The sequence below is a fragment of the Polypterus senegalus genome, chromosome 13 (assembly GCF_016835505.1).
Source record: "Polypterus senegalus isolate Bchr_013 chromosome 13, ASM1683550v1, whole genome shotgun sequence".
Classification (NCBI taxonomy): Eukaryota; Metazoa; Chordata; class Cladistia; order Polypteriformes; family Polypteridae; genus Polypterus; species Polypterus senegalus.
In genome coordinates, this window is record NC_053166.1 from 74,724,878 (window position 1) to 74,750,438 (window position 25,561).

At 36.7% G+C, this 25,561-nt stretch overlaps 1 protein-coding gene across 6 annotated transcripts in view; it reads right to left on the bottom strand.

The window, feature by feature from the left end:
• huwe1 (HECT, UBA and WWE domain containing E3 ubiquitin protein ligase 1) overlaps positions 1 to 25,561 on the bottom strand; it is a 362,527-nt gene that overhangs the window by 132,133 nt on the left and 204,833 nt on the right. For 5 of the 6 annotated variants that reach the window (XM_039775720.1, XM_039775718.1, XM_039775719.1 and 2 more), the window contains 6 exons: positions 22,113 to 22,352; positions 21,116 to 21,238; positions 15,204 to 15,299; positions 5,350 to 5,619; positions 5,104 to 5,256; positions 4,746 to 4,873 (listed from right to left, as the gene is read on the bottom strand). In XM_039775720.1, coding sequence (XP_039631654.1) covers positions 4,746 to 4,873; positions 5,104 to 5,256; positions 5,350 to 5,619; positions 15,204 to 15,299; positions 21,116 to 21,238; positions 22,113 to 22,352 — 1,010 coding nt within the window. The remainder of the gene's footprint in view (positions 1 to 4,745; positions 4,874 to 5,103; positions 5,257 to 5,349; positions 5,620 to 15,203; positions 15,300 to 21,115; positions 21,239 to 22,112; positions 22,353 to 25,561) is intronic. The other variant, XM_039775721.1, reaches the window with a different exon arrangement.

Consider the following 25,561-nt stretch of genomic DNA (forward strand, 5'->3'; position numbering starts at 1 on the left):
TGTAAGTAAGCTGTAAGGAATGAGCCTGCCAAATTTCAGCCTTCTACCTGCACGGGAAGTTGGAGAATTAGTGATGGATGAGTGAGTGAGTGAGTGAGGGCTTTGCCTTTTATTAGTATAGATATATATATACATATACATACTCACATACACATATATATATATGAATATATATATATAATATATATATATATATATATATATATATATATATATATATATATATATATATATATATATATATATATATATATATATATATATATATATATATATATATATATATATATATATATATATATATATATATAGCAAAATACCAACTTGGAGAAGTAGTGTGTTAAAGAAGCAATGAAAAGAAAAGGAAACATTTTGAAAATAACGTAACATGATTGTCAATGTTATTGTTTTGTCACTGTTGTGAGTGATGAGTGTTGTTGTCATATATATATATATATATATATATATATATATATATATATATATATTTACACACACACACAAACATATATATATATACATATCTATACATATACACATATATACATATATCTACATATATACACATACATATACACACACACATAAATACATACACACATACATACATACACACACATATATACACACAAATACATATATATATATACATACACACACACATATATAAACATATATATACATATACATACATATCTACATATATACACACACAGCTATTTCGTATCAGTGCAATACGCTGTTTGTTAAAACTCAGTGCTCAGTTTATCAGCAAAGTGCGTATTTGGGAACACCGTAGTGACGACTTGGTTTAACATTACTTGGTAATAGGGAAAGTGGGGCAAGTGGTTGTGTCTCCCATAAAAGCAGTCTCAATTGAAATCACTTTGTGATTGTGCACGGGTAAAAACGTCCGCTGAAGTGTCAGATTCTTATTTAATTCTTCTGCTTTCTGTATCTTCTGCATTGCATTCAGGTCTTTCAGGTTACCCTGATGTTTTGTTTTATAGTGCCGTCTTAGATTAAATTCTGTAATTACAGCCACATTAGCTCCACAAATGAGACACACGGGTTCAGTAAACATATACTCAGCCTCCCATCGGTTTTTAAAGGCTCTATTTTCAGAATCAACTTTTCTCTTCAGCATTGTGTGAGCTAGCTTCGCAATAACTTGCAGCATCTTAAGGTAGACTTGATTAACGCGGTAACTGTTCGGCAAGGCAGCAGAAGCGCTGCATTATGGGATCTGTAGTTTATTGTGTTACCAGCGCTTCATATACCCGGGCTTTAATAACAATAATACAGTATATAAAATGATCTCGCGGGCCGGATATAATTACACGCCGGGCGGATGTGGCCCGCTGCCCTTGAGTTTGACACATATAGACTAAATAGAACTTGAAAAGATATATTTTTTCAAATGTGATCGCGCAATTCAGATAGAGTTGACGCAGCACTACAGCCTGCATGCCTCAATAAGTCATCCTCCCTTGCCCTTACTTTTTTACCGTTCATCTAATGAATACACTGAGTATGGCTTTACCAAAACAATCACTGATGGCGAATAAAGTATCCATTATTCGAGTATGTAGATCGGTTATATATATATACATATATATATATATATATATATATATATATATATATATATATATATATATATATATATATATACACATATATATATACACATATATATATATATATATATATATATATATATATATATATATATATATATATATATATACATATGGCGCATGAGAAGTAGTGTGTTAAAAAGGTAGAAAAAGAAAAGGGAACATTTTAAAAATAACGTAACATGACTGTCAATATACAGTATTTGTTTTGTGAGTGTTACTGGGTGTTGCTGTCATCAAGGATTTGATTATCATTATTTCTTTCAATCAGGTTCGTATTTGTAGGATGTGTTGTGTTCAAGTTACATTCCGTGTTTGTCAATCGTTGTAAAGATAACAGGTTTCATTCATCGATTCGTTTCTTACTGCATCAATAAACAGCTCGTCTTCTTCTTTATCTGAGACCTGACACACTGCATGCACGGGTTTTTTTTACACTGTCTTCCTTTAGCGGGACATTGACTTTTTCCAACATGTGCTTTGTTTCCGCAGTAGTTGGATTTATGAATATGCTTGTATGTATGAGACACTTCATATTTTTGCTGCCTTTTCAATTGTGTAATTCAGTTTTTGTTCAGCTCTTTGGAACTGTTGCCTTTTATCTGTGCACTGCGCCAGTTCACGTGAGCCGCTTCGGTGTACATGCATCGAAGGTTCCCAGCTGTGCTGGTGCCATCTCGTGCTATGTCCGTGGCTGTATTTAATGTTACCTTAGTCCTGGCACTTAAAACTTTCTCTCGCAGTTTCGCTGAGTTTCTGTCAAACACCACCCTGACCATCTCATCTTCCTCTCCATAAGCACAGTCCTTAACCCGTGAATATTTAGTGGCAGTTTGCTATTGGATTGCCGCTGACGGACTGGCCTTATATGGGCAGGCACTAAATTACAAACGCCAGCGGCAGCCTGTCTATGAACTTAATTTAAAGTGTAGGTTTACACGTACTTTGTTTCAGTAGCAGAACTCATCAATATGGTTGTATATGTCACTTTCGCTTTCGCTTCTTATTGTTTAAGCTGCATTCTCAATTATATAATGCATATTTTCCTCAGCGCTTTTGAAGGTCTTCCTGGTTTTCTATGTACTGCGTGATTACGTGGGAGGCGTGATGATGTCACACGAAACTCCGCCCCCACGGCGTTGAAGCTCATCTCCATTACAGTAAATGGGGAAAAACTGCTTCCAGTTATGACCATTCGCGTAGAATTTCGATATAAAACCTGCCCAACTTTTGTAAGGAAGCTGTAAGGAATGAACCTGCCAAATTTCAGCCTTCCACCCACACGGGAAGTTGGAGAATTAGTGATGAGTCAGTGAGTGAGGGCTTTGCCTTTTATTAGTATAGATATATATATATATATATATATACATATATATATATATATATATATATATATATACATATATATATATATACATATATATATATATATATATATATATATATATATATATACATATATATATATATATATATATATATATACATATATATACATATATATTCATATATATATATATTCATATATATATATATATATATATATATATATATATATATATCATATATATATATCATATATATATTCATATATATATTCATATATATATATATTCAAGTTGAAATATGCATTACATTCTAATGAGACTAAGGCTGAACGTTTGGCCATAAATCCTACAGGTGTGGTTCAACTACTAAAGGCACATTCTGAGGACAGTATGGGAATGACAAGGATGGAGATGGTCCATCAGAATGCAAAAAGTTGTCTCAACTCTCCAGTGTTGGGCATAATTTCTTTCATACATCCTAGCCACGTACCTTCAACTCCAGATGTTGAGGTACCAGCCATAAGTTCAAGAGAGGGTCTGAAAAGTCACTACTGAAAGAGTCAGACTGACAGATGTTTGTTCTCAGGTGTGCAAGTCTCACACGGCAAATTCTGCAGATTCACTGACCTAACCTAAATTGAAACTTGGGTGATCCTGCATTGCTGTCTCAAAGACATCTCTTAATTATATTCTTGAGATGACATTCAAAAGGGTCACAACAAGATTTTTGATAGAGTCTAAATAACTTCTCAACTGAAGACATTGTGAAAATGTATGCTGCTGCAGCAAAGACAATGCTTTTATCACCACCAGGCAAATGACAGCATCTGTACACTCATTGATTACACCGGACTCAGTTACACACCTCACTACCCTCTGATTAATGCAGGTTGGAGCATTGGTGTTTATTAGCCACAGTGGAATTGGCCCTTTTCACAGCAGCCATTTTGACATGAAATAGTATGGCAAGTGCAAGTGTCACTAATGACATTAATGAAGCTTCTATTCAACTTCAGTGTAGCATAAATGGAATCTTAATTAATGTCATTACTTACACCTGTGCTTGCAATACTATTTCATGTCAATATGGCTGATATGAAAAAGGCCCATTGGTGATATGAAACCATATGATGCCACCTATAAGTAATGATAGCTCCCAACGCTGGTGAGATGTGGAGTTTGATTATTTTCAACATTTTATCTCTCGATTGCTGCACACGTCTTTTGTAGTGAGGTGCACGCAAGTGCAGAAAAAATATAAGTGTTTACATGTGCCATCTAGTGGCTGGGGTTGAATTACATATAAATAATTACATCTTGCCTGAAGGGGCGGCCTCAGCTGCCTTAAAAGCTTTCATATTGCAATCTTTTCAGTTAGTAATTTTTGTTGACTTCTCATTAAACCCATAAAATGGCTAACATGTTAAAACACCCTACAACGATTTACAATTAAATAAAGGGAAACATCCAACAGAAGCATGACACAAGTCAATTTGTGTAAAAGGTATGCAAGGACAGGACTTCTTCCATATTTGTATACTGTTCAATCAATGCAAAAAACGCTGCAATAACAAAGGGGAAAAGGGTGAGCATGGCTGAAATCTGTTGAGGAGCAATCTCAACACATGTTGTACAATACTTTACTATAGGTTTTGCAACATTAAAAGCATAATATAAAATGTACTGCAAAAACAAAGGAATAAAAAAAAAACCCTGAGGCAGAGCCAAGATGGAGTGCTATTGTGAAAGATTATAAATCTTCTAGACTTTGACTCACTTTGGAGTTTGCACTTCTTTCTGCTCCTTTGCAGCCTGCAGGCAGGGCTGAACAACCTCAAGCAGCTTTATCAACACATTGAGAATCCCACTATTCTCCACGATGCGAGCACAAGACAGTTTCAACTCCTACAAAGAAATGCAAAACGTGAAAATTAGGTTAACAACTATAATTTAAAAATATTTCTTAAATTTGCTAAATTTAGTGCTGGAATATTTAAGAAATTTCATAATAGTAATCGATATCATCATAAAAACACAGTCTACCCTTAAGATAACTGGTGGCCACAACATACACTTTCAAGTCTTTACTAATGGTCTACTGATTTGAAAAGACTGGAAACCATAATAATCCTCACCTCAAAGAGAAGCGTGAGCAGCAGGATACGTGTTGCAAGATTGGAGGCTTGTGGAAGTGTAGCCATTTGACTTGTCCATTCTAAAACAGTTTTGGTATCACTAGTAGTAAGTGGTAAAGCAGCTTTGATTAACACATTAGCAGCCTCCCAAACCTGCCAGGAAAATAAAATGAGAGTTGTCTTAAGTACATGTTTCAACTACCTACTGCCTTTGAACAACACAATTAAAAAGAAGAATGTTCATACCTGGTTGACTACCTGCCGCAATATCATATCTCGATAATCAGCTCCATTCCTTTTGATAGCAGTCATAATAAGGTCACAAACACGATACACTGTGTCTGGCAGCTCATCCAGCAAGTGAAAGCAACCTGGAAGCATGGTGTCAGTAAACTTATGCAATTCATCAGGTACGAGAGGCTCTGCATCAAGAAACTTTTCTAGACATTTAGCTTCTTCCTCCTCTTGCTTTTCTCGAGTCTTGCGCTCTTCTTCCTCTTTACGCCGTGCTGTTTCCTGTTCCAGATTAATAAACTAGGTTAAAACTACTAAAAAGTTTTAGTCAAGAGTAAATGTACTATCAAAATTAACAAACATATTTTAGGTATCTCTGAATTATCAAAATAGTGATTTCATGAATCTGTGCATTCTGCAATTATTATATATATATATATATATATATATATATATATATATATATATATATATATATATATATATATTTTTTTTTTTTTTCCTTTAAACATGTAAGGAAGGCTATATTTCTTCACCATAAATCAGAAAAAAATCAAGCGCCACCCTAAATACAAACCAGGTGATGAACGTGGGAATGACAGAGGACAAGGCATGAGGCTTGCTTATACAGGTTACCCAAATGTGTTATGCAGTTCAAGGTTACAAAAATTAAACAGAGGCAGAAAAAAAGAAAAGAAAACAGTAGAAGATAGAGTAGAAGACAAAGTAGAACGTCGTAAAGATGTTCTAAAACATTGGAGCCATACACATGCAGTGCAGATTAGAGATTATGAAAGTACTAAAATTCAAAAGTCTCAAAAAACTGATAGTAAAGTTTGCATTAGTGCTAAGAAACGGAATACTCAGTGAAACAATGGAAAAGCGAAAAGAGAACGAATATATGGACAGATACTGTTCGGCTTTAAACTAATTCGCAGACTTGTAGATCATCTAATTTGTGTTGCCATCAGGGAAAAGTAGTGTTTCTTCCCAAAGGAGAGGCATTCACTGCTCAAAACATAGATTTACACAATTCAGGACCATACAGTACGAGAATCTATGTTCCTGCAACAACTAAAGCTACTACAAGTTTAACTTAAAAAAAAAAACAATTCAGTCAGGTTTATATTTATGATCACTGAGAAGCGATGCAACATAGAATCGAAAGAGTTAAATGATTGGACGTATGCCAATAAAAGATATATAAATTCATACGTCCAAAAGTATCACACTTTACACAAAATTTATCTGCAAAACATGGACAAAAGTTTTCTTGGATTTCTATATGAATCCGAAAGATCACGCTTGCATCTGTAATAAACCAACATGTAAGGAATTGTCAGCGACAATAGTTTCTTTCGAAAGACAGAGATATCGAAGACAGAGTTGATATTCGTGTTTATCCAAAAGCACAGTACTATTCGTCGCAAGCGGCAGATCCGGGAAATGACTAGCGCATAGGGCCCGCACGGGTGCTGTCAAGCGAAGCAAGCAGGGGGCAGAGCCCACTAGTGCTTTTTGTTTTTTTATAATCAAATATAAAATTGAGTTTAACCTATCAATTTGTTTTTTTATAATCAAATATAAAATTGAGTTTAACCTATCAGATGGGAGTGTCACAAAATTAACACTAATTAAACAGACAACACTTCCTTTTACATAAAGTCTACTGAAACAATTCAATAACAGACTATAAACTGAAGACGGGTAGGAATTATCTTTATCTCAAACATACTTAAATGGTGAAACAAACCCTCATTTTATCATTTGAAATCTTTGATACTTTGCCTATGCATCAACTTAAATTTTTAACCATTGTTTTGAATTTTTAACATTTAACTTAATTTCTTTGGAATGTGCCATAGGCAATTAGGATTAGAAGGGACATTAGCCCTAGGTAAGAAACACTTGTGTAACTAATGCAAACATGCCAATGGATCTAAGATAATTAGGGCTCTAGGATTTCTGCGATGTGGAAAACATGGACAGAATCACGGAAATAACACATAAAAATGAATTTTAGATTAAAAACGTAAATGTGCGGAATTTAGAGACTGAAGGGGTGATTGCTACAAAACTTCCAAATATATTAAACAATTGAATAATCTGTAGTTCTATCATTCAGATACTGTTTTTCTTTTAGTTTGTTGGTTTTCAAGCGAACACAATTCTTTGTATAAATTCAGTCGTACCTGTATCTGTATGTGTACGTGTTTCCTGTATGTTTTTCTTTGAAGACGCACAAATTAGCTAGCTGTGTGAGACAAATTTCGAAGCGAGCAGTATCAGATACTCCAGCTATGTCCAAAAAACTAAGAAACATGAAATTAATTGCGAAAGTGAGGGTACAATAATATCCCGGTGACTTTTACGAATCTGGACAACAACTTTTCTACACATTTTGCCAGCATACCATAGACTGGACACGAAAAGATACTTGCAATTACCACATCAAATCTAAAATCCATCTCAAGAACAAGGAGAAATTAAGATCAATAAGTGTTCCCCTTAATATAAAAATAGAGGAAACAACAAAATCGTAAAATGCAAGACTTTGTGGTGATGTGTGAAGTCAGACATACTGCCCGAAAAAATGATGAAGACGCGTCCTTTCTGTATTAAGCATTGTAAACAGGGAGGAACGCTGCCAGAAAATAAGCAGTTTTTGGCAAACTTATTTGCCCCGTGTCTGAACAACATATGGATGCTGTTCTTAAAAAGATTTGTGGCAAGAAAATATATGTTGTAGTTGATGAAACCACTGAAAGCCAAGACCACTGTGTTCTCAACATAGTGAATGGTGAGTAAACATTTAGTTGTAAAGTAATTTTATGTAGGCAGTTCTAATTGTACAGGATGTATTTACTATACATTATTTAACCGATTAAATTATATTTAAGCGGTATTAACAGTCTTTTACATAGAAAAATGTTATTAGGGACCGCCGCTGGTTGTTAATGAGTTCTGTTTTGAAAATGAATGTTGTTTCTGGATTTAGTAAATGTTTTGCCTCGCGGTGACAAGGCAAGCAAGGTACACATTTGACTCTTACATTATAAACTCGGCACCTACAATACTGGCCAGAAGAGTAGGCTTCTCAGATGCAAAGAACCCTTAAAAGTGGGTCTCGCTTTCTTTTTTTTTGTGTTTAATTCCCTGATTTAGCGGCTTCCAGATCAGTTAGCTTTTGATTTGTAATTAATTACTTTAAGATATGCAGTAGATGAAGCTACAGATGTATAGCTTTTTAAGCTACAGATGTAATGATGCACATTTTCAATTTCATTTAAGCTTTAATAATCCTTAGAAATAATTGCATAATTACAATTACAGGTACTGAAGACCAGTACTTTCTGGCAGATGTTATATTTATGGAGAGCTGCAACTTTCCACCTTTTCACAGGTAATACTTCAGTCCCAACTAAATCTTAATGACATTTTAGCAGTGTTTACAGACAATGGATCATACTGTCTGAAAGCATATCAGGATGTTTTAAAAGGGGTTATGCCTAACAGTGTGCATTGAACCTGCTTGTGTCATGTCATCAATTTGGTGGGAAAGACCTGGCAGCACTATAAATACTTCAGTGAGGTTGTAACACTAGTGATGTGGGTAAAGTCTGCCTTCTTCAAGAAGCCTGCCAGGAAAAGGAGATGGGCAACCTTCTTGTCACTGAAAGAGATTGTGCTGATCAAAGCCCCCAAGTGAGGCAGGAAACACCAGGTGGAATAGCTGGTTCGAATCAGTACAGTACCATCCTGAATATGTTCACCTCTACAAAGATTTCTTTCTGGCTGAGATCACATTATCTCAGGCTGTAACAAATATCCTAGAGCTAATTGAAACTGAGGAAAAATTGGAGACCCTAAAAGTGGTTAAGTTTCATCTCAGAAGGATGCTTCAAACTAGTAGGAGCTCTTACAATTCTGGAAGGCACTCACTGTTCTACTGCAGTCTCAACATACATCATCATGGAGGATCTGATGAATGGAACTGCATAACCTATGGTTTTGGTGCCAAACAACTGTTGAACCAGATGGGCATGCGGCAGAGCATAGACATGCTTGACCACCTGCATGATGCATTCTAACTGGCCTTTGCTATGTTTTCAAAACAATGGGATGTCCATCCTGCGAAGGAGGTATATAAGCTGGTCAGAGTGTTTGATCCCAGGCAGGCCAATACTATGGACAAACACATTGAAGGATACACAAAACTATAACTTCTGGTGAACCCATCAGCAGACCTGAGTGAAGAAAGGATAGTGTATTTACACTGTGCTTCAAATGAGGGTCTGTCTTTTTTTGTGGAGCTGGCTGATTACTGGAAGGGTGCAAGACAGCGTTTTCCAAGGGTGATAGAGATAGCACTGTCTTACATATACTTCCCCATCAGCTCAGTTGACTATGAGGGGAGCTTTAGTAAATATAAGACTCTCCTCACAGACAAATGAGTCTCTCAGTGAGCTAAACAACAAGTACCTTACTATTATGTACTTCAATGTGTGTAAGAGATGGAAAAACAACAAATTAGCACATCTCCAGGTTAAAACAACTTGTACTGATAATGGGTGTTAAAATATAATGACTGTTAAGTTTGCTGAATTCAGATGTTTAAACATACAAATGATATTTTTATTTTAAGTTTGTGTATGTTTTCAATTATGCCACAAACGTTATTTGTTTGTTTATGCCCTCGACTTCTAGCCATTATGTTCAGGTACAATGAGCTGCTAAGGTTCTTTGCTTGAAGCAGCTGTCCACGTGAGGTACTACAAAGCAGCTATATTAAAGTACAGTGAAATCTCCACAATGAAACATTTCATCTCACATTTACTCCACAAATGTTTAGCAATCTTGACTTTGACTTGACATTTTCTGTATTTTTATTTCAAGTGTGTATCAATATCACCGCTTTGAAATGCATTGCTGAGTGCTTTCAGTAAATTCCTGATATCCACAAACACACTGTAAGACACCCTCAGTGGATATAACAAATACTCTAGTTAAAGTGAACTTTAAAGAAACGAAACAAAAAAAAAAAAAAACATTCACGCACTGTTCGTCCTAAAACAAACCTTTCTTCTTGGCTCTTACGTGATAGTGAACTTTTACCTCCATGAAAGACAGTAAAGTTATCTGCTGTCTCAGTAGTTAGCTATGTTTGCAGCAGCTTCTAATGTCTCTCCATGTTAACCATTCTTTTCTCAATATCATCTGGCTTATTATTCATTGACTGTACCACAAAAAAGCTAGGAAGGGGAGGTACACCCTGAGAAACCATGTGGGGGTTGATGTATGACAGAGTAATTGAGAGAAGAGAGATGATAAAGCACTTAACAGCAAAATTTACAAGACCCACTGTGATTAAAATCTCTTGGTTTGGGCAAATTTTCACTGGAAATCTCAGGAAGGACCCCGGCTTGGAACTGCTCATGGAAATGGATGAAGGAGTGTCAGTGACATTACTTACGACCAAATCTGAAAAATGTGAGAGGAAAATAATCCAAGTGAGTAGTGAGAGGTGCAGCCTGTGGCATTAATGTGCAGGCAGTGGACAAGGAACATGAGAGCACAAGAGGAAGGAACTGTGAATAATCGGAACAGCTGCCGTGAGGACAGTCAAGCAAGATGATCACTTCCAGTAAACCTCTTTTAGGAAGGCAAACGAGACACACTGCATTTTACAATATATTAGGCACCACTGATGACAAAATGTCAGCCGAGTAATGCCAAGCAGAGAAAGATTAAAGATAAACCACCAAAGACACACATTGAAAATGAAGATCTATCAATATAATGCAGAACCACCAAAGGACAGTATTAAAGAATATCTCAACCTCAACTATTCAAGAACAAAAGCAGAATGAATAAATTTCCTATATTCATTTAATGAGTAAAGTGCTGAACTGTAAGTAAAAAACATTATACATAATGACGAGTGCTGGGAGATAAAATGATTTCGACTTTTGAGGGAGAAACAAAAAACGTGATAATGATAAATGCAAGCTAAAAAATCGATAAAATTCATTTTTCCTGTATTAAGTTTAAAACGATAATGTGTTGCGACAGACGATACCTGTGGCCTATCACACAGCATGTGTAGGCTTGACAAAGCACCAGCACTACAGAAAATCACAATTCAACTTGCAAATTTGCCTATCCCCACGAAGAAACTATGTTGCAAACATTAGTAATGAGCTTGGGAAATGTTGTGCAGCGAGGACCTCCTAGTAAGTGAAATTGAGGAAGAAAATCATTTAACAGCTCAGGAAGAGACAATACCAAAGAAAGGGCACACGTCATCAAAAGATTGGAAGTGCTTCGGCTATCTCAAATCAGACCAAGCACAAATAAAGCCAGTATGCAAGATATGCTGCCAACAGGTTCCAAAAAATACTAATACAACAAACCTATTCACCAAATTAAAAAATACCAACCAATCAAATATGCTGAGTATCAGAAAGAACCGTCAAGTGATGTGGCTAGCAAGCTTTTGGGCAACAGTGCTGCTCCTAAAGAGCAATTAACTGTGTCATCACTTAATGCTATGACTCCAAATAGTAGAGAATCAAAAAGGCAACAGGACAACACCAATGGTCACTTACTTCATGGCAAAGGACATGATGCCAGCGAGTGCTGTCAAAAAAATGCTTCAGGAAACTTTTGAAAGTAATCGAACTGATGTTTAAACTATCTGACTTTATGATGAATGTCGGAAGTTAAGTGACTGCATTAAAAGATGTGAGATACTCTGGGACAACAACAGACTTAATGGTTTCACTACACTGATGCAAAATTGAATTTACAGAGTATACATCTGCAAATTGCATATTTTGTCATTGATCACAAGGCAGAAAATATTACTTTTTTTTTTTTTTTTAATTAATTTTATTGCATTCCATACAAAGCAATCAAGTTTTTACAAAAAGAAAAACTGAGTTAAGAACAGATCGATCCCCACCCCTGAGAGAGAGCGCAAGCCAAGCCGTCTTAAATTTTAAGGCTTGTAAACGTACCTAAATTAATAAATTCTCTGCGCTTTATGAACTTATTTTAAAATATTACTGATTAGATCCTGCCATGTTTTGAAAAAAATCTGTACGGATCCTCCGAGTATTTGATTTTTCCAATTTCAAATAATATAACACATCGGTTTCCCACTGACTTAAAAGAGGAGAGTTTGGGTTCTTCCAGTTTATCAGAATGAGTCTGCGTGCCAAAAGTGTAGTGAATGCAATCACAATTTGTTTGTCTTTCTCCACTTTAAGCCCCTCTGGAAGAACCCCAAACACAGCTGTTAATGGGTTAGGAGGGATTGTGAGTCCAAGGGCTATCTGAAAGGTAATTAAAACTTTTTTGTCCAGAATAATGTTAATTTGGTGCAGGCCCAGAACATGTGACCCAGTGAGGCTGGGGCTTGGTTGCAACGTTCGCAGGTTGGATCATGCCCTGGAAACATTTTGGAGAGTTTTAGTCGAGACAGATGTGCTCGATATATAATTTTGAATTGTATAATTGTATGCTTTGCACATATGGAGCTCGAGTGAATTCTCTGCATTGCTACTTTCCACTCCTTTTCTGATATATTAATTGAGAGATCTTTTTCCCAGTGTCCTCTTGGATCTTTGAAAGGGAGGGATTGTAAAATGATTTTATATATTGTAGAGATGGAGTCTAAGTCCTTGAGATTGAGCAATATTTTTTCCAGCATGGATGAGGGTACAAGATGAGGAAAATCTGGAAGGTTCTGTTTAACAAAGTTCCTGATTTGAAGATAGTGAAAGAAATGTGTAGCTGGAATGTTAAATTTGGAATGTAATTGTTCATAGGATGCAAAGACGTTGTCTATATAAAGATCTCTAAGCAAGTTAATCCCAGATTTTTCCAGATATTAAAAACTGCATGTTTGTGAAGGTTGAAAGAGGTGGTTCTCTTGCAGAGGTGCCACAGATAGAAGCTTCTCCATCTTAAAATGCTTTCTACATTGGTTCCAGATTCTAAGTGAGTGGAGCACAATTGGGTTATTAGTGTATTGCCGATAACATGTGTTTATTGGAGCACAGAGCAAGTAATACAAAGTAGTACTCCAGGATTTTACTTCTATTGCGGTCCAAGCCTGTGTATGTTCTTCTATTTGTGTCCAGGTTCTTATCGCCTGTATATTTGCTGCCCAGTAATAAAACTGGAAGTTAGGTAGAGCCATGCCACCTTCTGCCTTTTGTCTTTGTAGGGTCGCTCTTTTGATGTGGGATGTTTTGAATTCCAAATAAATGAGGTTATTGTTGAATCTAATTGCTTAAAGAATTATTTATTAATGTATATTGGGATGTTTTGAAATAAAAAAGGAGCTTAGGAAGAATATTCATCTTAACAGTGTTAATTCTTCCAGCTAGTGTGAGATGAAGGGTTGACCATCTATGCAAGTCGTTTAATTTTTTCCATGCAGACGGCGAAATTTTGCTGATATAGAGCTATATGTTTACTTGTGATGTTTATCCCTAGGTATTTAAACTGTTCTGCAATGATAAAAGGTAGGGTATCTAATCTAACATTATATGCTTGAGAATTCACTGGAAAGAGAGCACTTTTATTCAGATTAATTCTAAGACCAGAGAGCTTTAGAAATTCTGTGAGTGCTGCTAAGAAACTATTACAATAATGCTTGAGAATACCCTGTCACCCAGGGAGCTTAGAGAGGACCATCAGGCGTTTATTACTATGGACAACTGAGTGAAAATTGTCAAAGCTATGTTACAGAAAAACTGGACTTGCCTTTAGTGCTTCAGACAGATTGCACCTAGCAATTGGTAAGTGAACGTTGTTATTTTATTTAATTTACTGTTGTGAATATGCTCTGTATTGTGTTTCTTGGATGAAATTTTCAAAAGTAACATAATATACTACAAATGAGTTTCTTCTACTACTAGGCTAATCATTACTATGTGCATTATACATATATTTAAACTGCTACAGAGAGAGCTGGAAGAGACAGCAGCATTTAAAGAGCTATAGGTGTTTATAACAAAAAAAAAATAAAACAATTAAAAAGTGGTCAGCAGATTTTCTTTTTCATAGAAAAAAAAACAATAGATCTTGAAGCAGTTCAAGAGGACTTTAATCTGTCCAAACAAACTGATTGTTGAATCTTAAACAAGATGGGGGTCCCATCAAAAAAGTGACAAAGCAGAAAAACGCCATTACAAAAGGTACTATCTGCTGACACCTCATGCCCACAATGGCAAGACATTAACATCCTTCAGTCTATCCACAAATCACTAAATCCACTGGTTAGTTTCACTGATGTACTGTCAGGGAAACCATATGCGAAACCTGTGTTCCACCTGCTCAGTGAAATCACAAACATTAAAACTACTGTCATCAGCTACTTGAATGACAAATATAATGACACTACTACTGATGACCTTCTAGACACATCACAATCCTTGATTCATGTTTCAAAACGTGCTATATGAAAAAAAGGGTGCCGATTTTGTAGAAAAGAAACCATTTTAGATGCTGTCCTACCTGAGGACACTTTTAAAAATAATTTTCCAGACAAGAAACTGCACTGAGCAAATCATTTAAAATCCGATTCTAAAAAGTAGGTTCAATCTACTATACACATTTTACTTATATTTTTAAATTAAGGTGAAATAATTATTTAATTTTTGCAAAAAGAAACCAACTACTAATACTAAGGCCATGGAAGGCAAGGCCTCACTGGCTCAATAGTGAAGAGATACGACTGCTTCACGCCAAGACCAAAAACCTTAAGTGTACCATTTCTTTCTGTATCTTGTGTATAATAATACAGCTGCATTCACATCCCAGAAGCACAAGGCAGAGGAAGAGGAATTGTTTACCTCAGGAGAATCAGAGCGCTGCTCCATGGAGATATCTTGGCCAAGAGACATTGCAATTGCTCTCATCATTTGGTCTTCTTCGGACATACTCAGGTCCTAGAGAAGAATTTTTGTCATTGCAATGATACATTCAGGTAATTATTAGATATAACTCTTATTTGTTTTAATCTATTAATTCTTTAATACAGCCAATTTGTTTAATGCATAAACTGGGATAAAAAAGTGAAAGCATTTTAAGCAGGAGCCTATGTAATTAGCCTAATTATTGGGGATGCTTTTGTTTATAAAAAGTATGGTAAACAGAAGTATAGATTTACAGTAGCTAAAGATTTTCATTATATCCTTTAGTGGGCCATATTTCTTTTACCTTAATTTTAATTATCTTGATTTTTAATTTTTTTTTAACCCTTAATGGTTTGTTTTCCTTAAAGAGCAGCCACCCAATGACATTCAAAGAAATGCAACATATGAGTAGCAAACCTTTTTCCTTTGCAAATAATTTGCTGAAAAAAAGAGACACTTTACAGTAGTTTATATAAATGGGATCACGGTAGCTTATCAACTGTTAGTTACGGATGGGTTTAGACTTTTTTTTTTTAAAAAAGTAAATTAAAATGGATGCAAAAACAAGTTTTTCATTAGCAGTAGTAATTGGCTACTACCATACAAAATGGCTACCAACAAAGTTGCTGGAAATGTACTCGAACACTAATAGACTGAATCTTTTACAAACTGGAACAGGTGGCTTTATTTATTTATGTTTTCCAATTTAATAAAGCAATACTGCCACTCCTCTATTAAAGGAAATGCATTTTTGCAAGCTCTGCTTCATATTGTTTTGAAAATCTAGTATGTTTAGTAATAATAATGTATAGTAAATTTAAACAAAAAATAAATAGTACATCTGCTGTATATAGGTTGAACTGTATGTTTTGAAAACTGTAGTAGTATGATGCTTTGAGAAAAACAAGGAACAGCTGATTAATTATATCTTAAACTAAGCTAGTGATTCAAGTCTGCTGCCACTCTCAATAGTACAGTTTTAAGGTAAAACAAATGTTGACATTACCTATTTTATAGGAAACTAGCTGATTACCCAGTGGCTTCGCTCACTGAGTACAAGGGGAAAAAAATAAAATACAGTATATAAATTATTAAACAGTAAAACATTAACATGTAAGTAGTAAAGATACATTGAGCAGTACTGAAGTGCTTTCGGGTAAAGTACATTTTAAAGGCGCAATAACGCAACAGGTAAGTAGCACTAACAGCAGCTTCAATGTATTAGGATCATCTCTCGGTAGCAGATCCCTTTTGAAATGCGCTACACGACCATGGTGGTAGAGAAATTACATTTTTTATGCGATCCTGCAAAATTCTGCCTGACAACTTTGCACTACGTTCCTGTGATTTAAGAGAAAAATTATTCTGAGAAATGTGGAAGCTGCCCTTCCGTGCTTAACGGGCAGAAAGTCCAAACAATTCCCAAGTCCAAAACTTAACATGAAGAGGTCGGTACCATCTTCTTAGATGTAAACCATCTATCATCTTAAAAGAATTTATCACAAAAGCAACCTTGAATGCTGTGGAGTTTTAGTGACCTGAACTCGCCTTAAAGGACAGTAAGTAGTCGTGAAGTGCAATTTACAAAGAGTTTTGCTTCGATGGCGCCGATCACATGCATTCGTAGGATGCCGCCCGAAACTGTGAAGCTGTTGACCCGGCAAAGCAGCCCGACATTCCGCGCCACACGACCCCTCGTTGCTGAAGGCAATGTCGTCTTCACGTTGTTTACAGCTCGGCGAAGTTAAAAAGTAGAAAGACACAAAGCTGTTTTCCTCATCTCTTCTACTATCAAGTACTGCCAATTAAAAAAATGTTATAATGTGGCAGTTTCCACGACAGTCTTGTGGACGAATAAATAAAACTTCTGTCATAATGCGCCTGGCGACGAATGGTTCAGCGCTGGAGTCCAGAGAGAAGGGCTGAGAGAGGGCGACGCGGGGAGCACTTCTATGGGACAGATCGGCGTGTTTGTGTTTACTTCTTTTCAATATGAGTAAAGTAACTCTCACACAAATAATTACAATTCATAGACAATATAAAAATGGCGCCCACAAAGTGATTAGTTCCTGTATGACACACAAATAATAATTCATAAAGACGATATAATAATAGCATCCACAAACAAAGTGATTAGTTCCTGTATTATATATGCTGTGCTCATATGCAATTTCCGTTTCGCGTGGTCATACGTAATTTCCGTTTTCAAACGCGAAAAGAATTTTTATATTATATATATATATATATATATATATATATATATATATATATATATATATATATATATATATATATATATATATACACACACACACACATACACACACATACATATATACACATACATATATACATATACATATATACTGTACATATATATACATATACATATATACATATATAATATATATACATACATACATACATACATACATACATACATACACAGTGGTGTGAAAAACTTTTTGCCCCCTTCCTGATTTCTTATTCTTTTGCATGTTTGTCACAAAAATGTTTCTGATCATCAAACACATTTAACCATTAGTCAAATATAACACAAGTAAACACAAAATGCAGTTTTTAAATGATGGTTTTTATTATTTAGGGAGAAAAAAAAATCCAAACCTACATGGCCCAGTGTGAAAAAGTAATTGCCCCCTGAACCTAATAACTGGTTGGGCCACCCTTAGTAGCAATAACTGCAATCAAGCGTTTGTGATAACTTGCAATGAGTCTTTTACAGCGCTCTGGAGGAATTTTGGCCCATTCATCTTTGCAGAATTGTTGTAATTCAGCTTTATTTGATGGTTTTCTAGCATGAACCGCCTTTTTAAGGTCATGCCATAGCATCTCAATTGGATTCAGGTCAGGACTTTGACTAGGCCACTCCAAAGTCTTCATTTTGTTTTTCTTCAGCCATTCAGAGGTGGATTTGCTGGTGTGTTTTAGGTCATTGTCCTGTTGCAGCACCCAAGATCACTTCAGCTTGAGTTGACGAACAGATGGCCGGACATTCTCCTTCAGGATTTTTTGGTAGACAGTAGAATTCATGGTTCCATCTATCACAGCAAGCCTTCCAGGTCCTGAAGCAGCAAAGCAACCCCAGACCATCACACTACTACCACCATATTTTACTGTTGGTATGATGTTTTTTTTCTGAAATGCTGTGTTCCTTTTATAGATGGGACATTTGCCTTCCAAAAGTTCAACTTTTGTCTCATCAGTCCACAAGGTATTTTCCCAAAAGTCTTGGCAATCTGAGATGTTTCTTAGCAAAATTGAGACGAGCCCTAATGTTCTTTTTGCTTAACAGTGGTTTTGTCTTGAAATCTGCCATGCAGGCAGTTTTTGCCCAGTCTCTTTCTTATGGTGGAGTCGTGAACACTGACCTTAATTGAGGCAAGTGAGGCCTGCAGTTCTTTAGACGTTGTCCTGGGGTCTTTTGTGACCTCTCGGATGAGTCGTCTCTGCGCTCTTGGGGTAATTTTGGTCGGCCGGCCACTCCTGGGGAGGTTCACCACTGTGGCTTTGTGGATAATGGCTCTCACTGTGGTTCGCTGGAGTCCCAAAGCTTTAAAAATGGCTTTATAACCTTTACCAGACTGATAGATCTCAATTACTTCTGTTCTCATTTGTTCCTGAATTTCTTTAGATCTTGGCATGATGTCTAGCTTTTCAGGTGCATTTGGTCTACTTCTCTGTGTCAGGCAGCTCCTATTTAAGTGATTTCTTGATTGAAACAGGTATGGCAGTAATCAGGCCTGGGGGTGGCTACGGAAATTGAACTCAGGTGTGATACACCACAGTTAGGTTATTTTTAACAAGGGGGCAATTACTTTTTCACACAGGGCCATGTAGGTTTGGATTTTTTTTCTCCCTAAACATTAAAAACCATCATTTAAAAACTGCATTTTTTGTTTACTCGTGTTATATTTGACTAATGGTAAAATGTGTTTGATGATCAGAAACATTTTGTGTGACAAACATGCAAAAGAATAAGAAACCAGGAAGGGGGCAAATAGTTTTTCACACCACTGTGTGTGTGTGTATATATATATATATATATATATATATATATATATATATATATATAAATATAAACTGCTCAAAAAAATTAAAAGAACACTTTGAAAACACATCAGATCTCAATGGGGAAAAAGAAATCCTCCTGGATATTTATACTGATATAGACTGGGTAATGTGTTAGGAACGAAAGGATGCCACATTGTTTCATGAAAATGATCAACCTACAGAGCCCTGAATTCAAAGATGCCCCAAAAATCAGAGTGAAAAAATTATGTGGCAGGCTAGTCCATTTTCCCAAAATTTAATTGCAGCAACTCAAAATTGTTTGCAGCACTTTGTATGGCCCCTGTGTTCTTGTATACATGCCTGACAACATCGGTGCATGCTTCTAATGAGATGACAGATGGTGTTGTGGGGGATCTCCTCCCAGAGCATCACTGAGCTCCTGGACAGTCTGAGGTGCAACCTGGTGGCATTGGATGGACCAAAACATAATGTCCCAGAGGTGTTCTATTGGATTTAGGTCAGGAAAGTGTGGTGGCCAGTCAATGGTATCAATTCCTTCATCCTCCAGGAACTGCCTGCATACTCTCACCACATGAGGCCAGGAATTGTCGTGCACCAGGAGCCACTGGACCAGCATAGGGTCTGACAATGGGTCCAAGGATTTCATCCTGATACCTAATGGCAGCCAAGGTGCCTTTGTCAAACCTGTAGCGGTCTGTGTGACCCTCCATGGATATGCCTTCCCAGACAATCATTAACCCACCACCAAACTGCTCATGCTGAATGATGTAATAGGCAGCATAATGTTCTCCATGGCTTCTCCAGACCCTTTCACTTCTGTCACGTGCTCAGGGTGAACCTGCTCTCATCTGTAAAAAGCACAGGGCACCAGTGGTGCATCTGCCAATTCTGGTATTCTATGGCGAATGCCAATCGAGCTGCATGCTGCCAGGCAGTGAGCTCAGGGCCCATTAGAGGACATGGGGCCCTTGGGTCACCCTCATGAAGTCTTTCTGGTTGTTTGGTCAGAGACATTCACACCAGTGGCCTGCTGGGGGTCATTTTGTAGGGCTCTGGCAGTGCTCATCCTGTTCCTCCTTGCCCTAAGGAGCAGATACTGGTCCTGCTGATGGGTTATGGACCTTCTATGGCCCTCTCCAGCTCTCCTAGAGTAACTGCTTGTCTCCTAGAATCTCCTCCATGCCCTTGAGACTGTGCGGGGAGACACAGCAAATCTTCTGGCAATGACACGTATTGATGTGCCATCCTGGAGCAGTTGGACTACCTGTGCAACCTCTGTAGGGTCCAGGTATCGCCTCATGCTACCAGTAGTGACACTGACTGTAGCCAAATGCAAAACTAGTGAAGAAACAGTCAGAAAAGATGAGGAGGGAAAAATGTCAGTGGCCTCCACCTGTTAAACCATTCCTGTTTTGGGGTCATCTCATTGTTGCCCCTCTAGTGCATCTGTTGTTAATTTCATTAACACCACAGCAGCTGAAACTGATTAACCACCCCCTCTGCTACTTAACTGACCAGATTAATATCCCATAAGTTTCATTGACTTTATGCTATACTCTGATTAAAAAGTGTTCCGTTAATTCTTTTGAGCAGTGTGTGTGTATATATACATATATATATATATACATATATATATATACATACATATATATATATACATACATACATATATATATACATACATATATATATACATACATATATATATACATATATATATATATATATATATATATATATATAGGAGATGAGAAAATGCCCTGCCAACAGATAACAGGAATACAAAAACATCTTACTCTCACTACACCACCCAGCAGAGGTGGAGGATGTGTGAGAAGGTACTCTGTAGCTTGCTCCATTGTACTGGTATTCAGAAGAGCTTCCATGGCATGTTCCCTGGAGAATCCCATGTCCATAAGCTGAAAAACCAAAAGAAAACTATTTGCATACAAGTTTTCTAAGTAGAAATAATGCAATAAACATGAGAATTTCCAGTTCTCAATGAAAAGCAACCTACACGCTACTATATAGTGCATGTGTGTGAATATATATTAAACCACGTCTATTTTAAAACTAAGAGTGTCAGTATCATAACTTAACACAGGCAGTTCAGACTAACTGGTTTTTATCCCAATATCAGTTACACATTTTCACAAACCTCATTCAACCCTAAGGGAATTCACCTTTCACCTGTATGTACATCTTTTAAAAATGAATGTGTAACACTGAACAAAGATCATGATTAGCAATTTTTTGCTCTTCCAAAGTAACTGGTAGTTGACTTCCCTTCCAAATCAAGCCACCATACTGCTTGGGACAATTTGTGTTACAGCTGCTTGATTACTCAGGTATGTTTCATTGCTTCATTAGTGCAGGTATAAGATACCTAGACTTTATTCAACCCTTTGGAGACAGTAGTTATCATTGCTCAACATGAAGACAACAGCTGTGCCAATTAAAGTTAATAAAGCCATTAATGATACTGATAAAGAAGAATAAAAACATTAAAGACATCAGTAAAACCTTAGGACTACCAAAATAAAATTGTCTGCAATATCATTAAGAACCACCAAGTAATTGCAAAGGGACTGGTAGGTCAAGGAAGACCTCTACTACTGTTGACCCCCAAGCCCGAGTCTGACAGAAAACGTCTTCAGTAGGCAAATGCATGTATGTCAGAGATGACTATTTGCAAAAGACTTCATGAACAGAAATACAGAGGACAGACTGCAAAGCACAAATCACTATTTACCCTCTGAAAGTAAAGGATCTTAATCAATGCTGATTGTTTACCTGTTGTAACTGCTGTTGATTGACTTGCGGCTCTCTTCTCTGTGCAGTACCTTCTTCAGGTGCAGCACCTTCTTCCTCGCCTCCACGAGCACCATCTTTCTCTTTGGATAAACGTTCACGGATGACTGGCTCACCTCTGAGAATATGGCAGAGAATGGCGAGCATGGACTCTGCCATGCGGCCTCCATATACTTTCAGAGGTTTCCTGTTCCACAAGTTCAGGATACAGTTGAATGCAGCCTAAACACCAAAGAAACAAACAGAGAAAAATACAACCAAACCTTGATAAACAGAACCTGCCACATTACTTGGAAAACAAACATGTATGATTTACTATACTTGAATCATAATAAAACTGCAGGTAATGGGGAAAAAAAATTGAGAATCGGCACATAAGGCACATATCAGCAGACTGATACTGTTTGAGATCTAGAAAAGTTATTTCAAAATCAGCTCTTAGTACAACTTTAAAAATTCTAAAGCAGAAAAGAGACAAAGAAAAAATCCCAAAATGTACTGTGAAGGGCTGTGTTTAAGAAGCAGTATGCTTTTACCAATGATGATGCAAGCTAACCATTTAAAAGAAATGCTTCATTGTAATCTGCAAAGCATTAATCACTGCTATGCCTAGTTTTCTTATGGATAAATTAGCTATGAGAAAGAGAAATGACAAAGAAGAAGGATTGCTCAGAATGTTACATCTCCCTCTCAGCATTTGTATTCCCTGAGCCGACCTTGCTGAAGCATAATTAGGACACTAGGAATTACAAGCTGTTACTTATATTGCTCAGTTCAACAGAGAGCTGGTAACAGCTGCTTATTATACTGCTAGTTACTTTTGCTGGCAAGTGTGCACAAAATGACTGAACATTTTGACAAGAGTATTTACTGTACTGGATTATGCTTCAGAATTAGTGATGTCTGGTCTATACTCATCTGCATCAAAATTAGATTAGTTTATTTTTATGTAAAAATAAGCAAAAAAGATCATTTTAAAATCACATCAAAAGGGAAACTGGTTTATCTACTTAAATGTCCATATTTAATTCAAAATATGCGCAAGTTTCAAATAATTTGGCAGGGATATTATATTTATGGTCAATATGGAAATAAAAACGGTCCATGGAACTGTGACCGAGCAGGTTTCACGGAATGGACTTTTTTGGAACACAATGTCTGTATTATTGTATTGATTGTTCAATTGTATTTTCAAACTGAATTCTGTTTTTCACGATTTGTGTTCTGCACATATACACATGTGGACAAAATTGTTGGTACCCTTCAGTCAATGAAAGAAAAACTCAAAATGGTCACAGAAATAACTTTAATCTGACAAAAGTAATATTAAATAAAAATTCTATGAAATTTAACTAATAAAACTCAGACATTGCTTTTCAACCATGCTTCAACAGAATTAATAAACAAAAAAAAACTCATGAAACAGGCCTGGACAAAAATGATGGTACCCCTAGAAAAGACTGAAAATAATGTGACCAAAGGGACATGTTAATCCAAGGTGTGTCCACTAATTAGCATCACAGGTGTCTTCAATCTTGTAATCAGTTAATGGACCTATATATACTGCTCCAGGTAGTCACTGTGTTGTTTGGTGACATGGTGTGTACCACACTCAACATGGACCAGAGGAAGCGAAGGAAAGAGTTGTCTCAGGAGATTAGAAAGAAAATTATAGACAAGCATGTCAAAGGTAAAGGCTATAAGACCATCTCGAAGCAGCTTGATGTTCCTGTGACTACAGTTGCACATATTATTCAGAAATTTAAGATCCATGGGACTGTAGCCAACCTCCCTGGACGTGGCCGCAGGAGGAAAATTGATGACAAATCAAAGAGACGGATAATACGATTGGTAACAAAAGAGCCCAGAAAAACTTCTAGAGAGATCCAAGGTGAACTTCAAGCTCAAGGAACATCAGTGTCAGATCGCACCATCCGTCGTTGTTTGAGCCAAAGTGGACTTCATGAAAGACGACCAAGGAGGACACCATTGTTGAAAACAAATCATAAAAAAGCCAGACTGGAATTTGCCAAACTACATGTGGACAAGCCACAAAGATTCTGGGAGAATGTCCTATGGACAGATGAGACAAAAATTGAACTTTTTGCCAAGGCACATCAGCTCTATGTTCACAGACAGAAAAATGAAGCATATCAAGAAAAGAACACTGTCCCTTCTGTGAAACATGGAGGCTCTGTTATGTTCTGGGGCTGCTTTGCTGCATCTGGCACAGGGTGTCTTGAATCTGTGCAGGGTACAATGAAATCTCAAGACGATCAAGGGATTCTAGAGAGAAATGTGCTGGCCAGTGTCAGAAAGCTTGGTCTCAGTCGCAGGTCATGGGTCTTGCAACAGGACAATGACCCAAAACACACAGCTAAAAACACCCAAGAATGGCTAAGAGGAAAACCTTGGACTATTCTAAAGTGGCCTTCTATGAGCCCTGACCTCAATCCTATTGAGCATCTTTGGAAAGAGCTGAAACATGCCGTCTGGAAAAGGCACCCTTCAAACCTGAGACAACTGGAGCAGTTTGCTCATGAGGAGTGGGCCAAAATACCTGCTGAGAAGTGCAGAAGTCTCATTGACAGTTACAGGAATCGTTTGATTGCAGTGATTGCCTCAAAAGGTTGTGCAACAAAATATTAAGTTAGGGGTACCATCATTTTTGTCCAGGCCGGTTTCATGAGTTTATTTTTTTAAATAATTCTGTTGAAGCATGGTTGAAAATCAATGTCTGACTTTCATTGGTTAAATTTCATAGAATTATTATTTATTATTACTTTTGTCAGATTAAAGTTATTTCTGTGACTATTTTGAATTTTTCTTTCAAAGACTGAAGGGTACCAACAATTTTGTCCACGTGTGTATATCATTATTCCTCATCAAGGGAAAAAAAAAATAAGGTGCTGCACAAAGAAAAGTTTTCAAAAGCAGCCCACATCGCTTAAATGGAAAATCAAAGAGTTGTAAAACAATGCACTGTTTTAATTTGGCAGATGAAAAACTAGTTTTGAGGTAGTTTATTTCATCCAAAAAAAAAAAAAAGAAAAGAAAAACGCTAAGGAAAAATAAGCAGATTAAGAAAATGGACATTGTGAAATAAGGACGCAATACTACTTTTCTCAGATGAAAAGACATTCTCCAAAGAGGTTGATATACAGTACATTAAAAAGCCTGAAACTAGGATAAACAAACAAAGGAATGTAAAAGACTAATAGACAAGAGATGGCTAGTATCCCAGTCGAGAAAGATGGACCTTTACCTGGCCAGGAGGCCTTTTATAACGGAAGGATATGGGTGGATGGGCAATCCCGAATAGGTTGGTTAGTGATACCTTTCCAGATCGGGGGACTATTATAATAGATGGACAAGGGAGATTGCTTCCCAGGGCCATGTTCTTCCCCAGTACACTGAGTGACAACATCCCT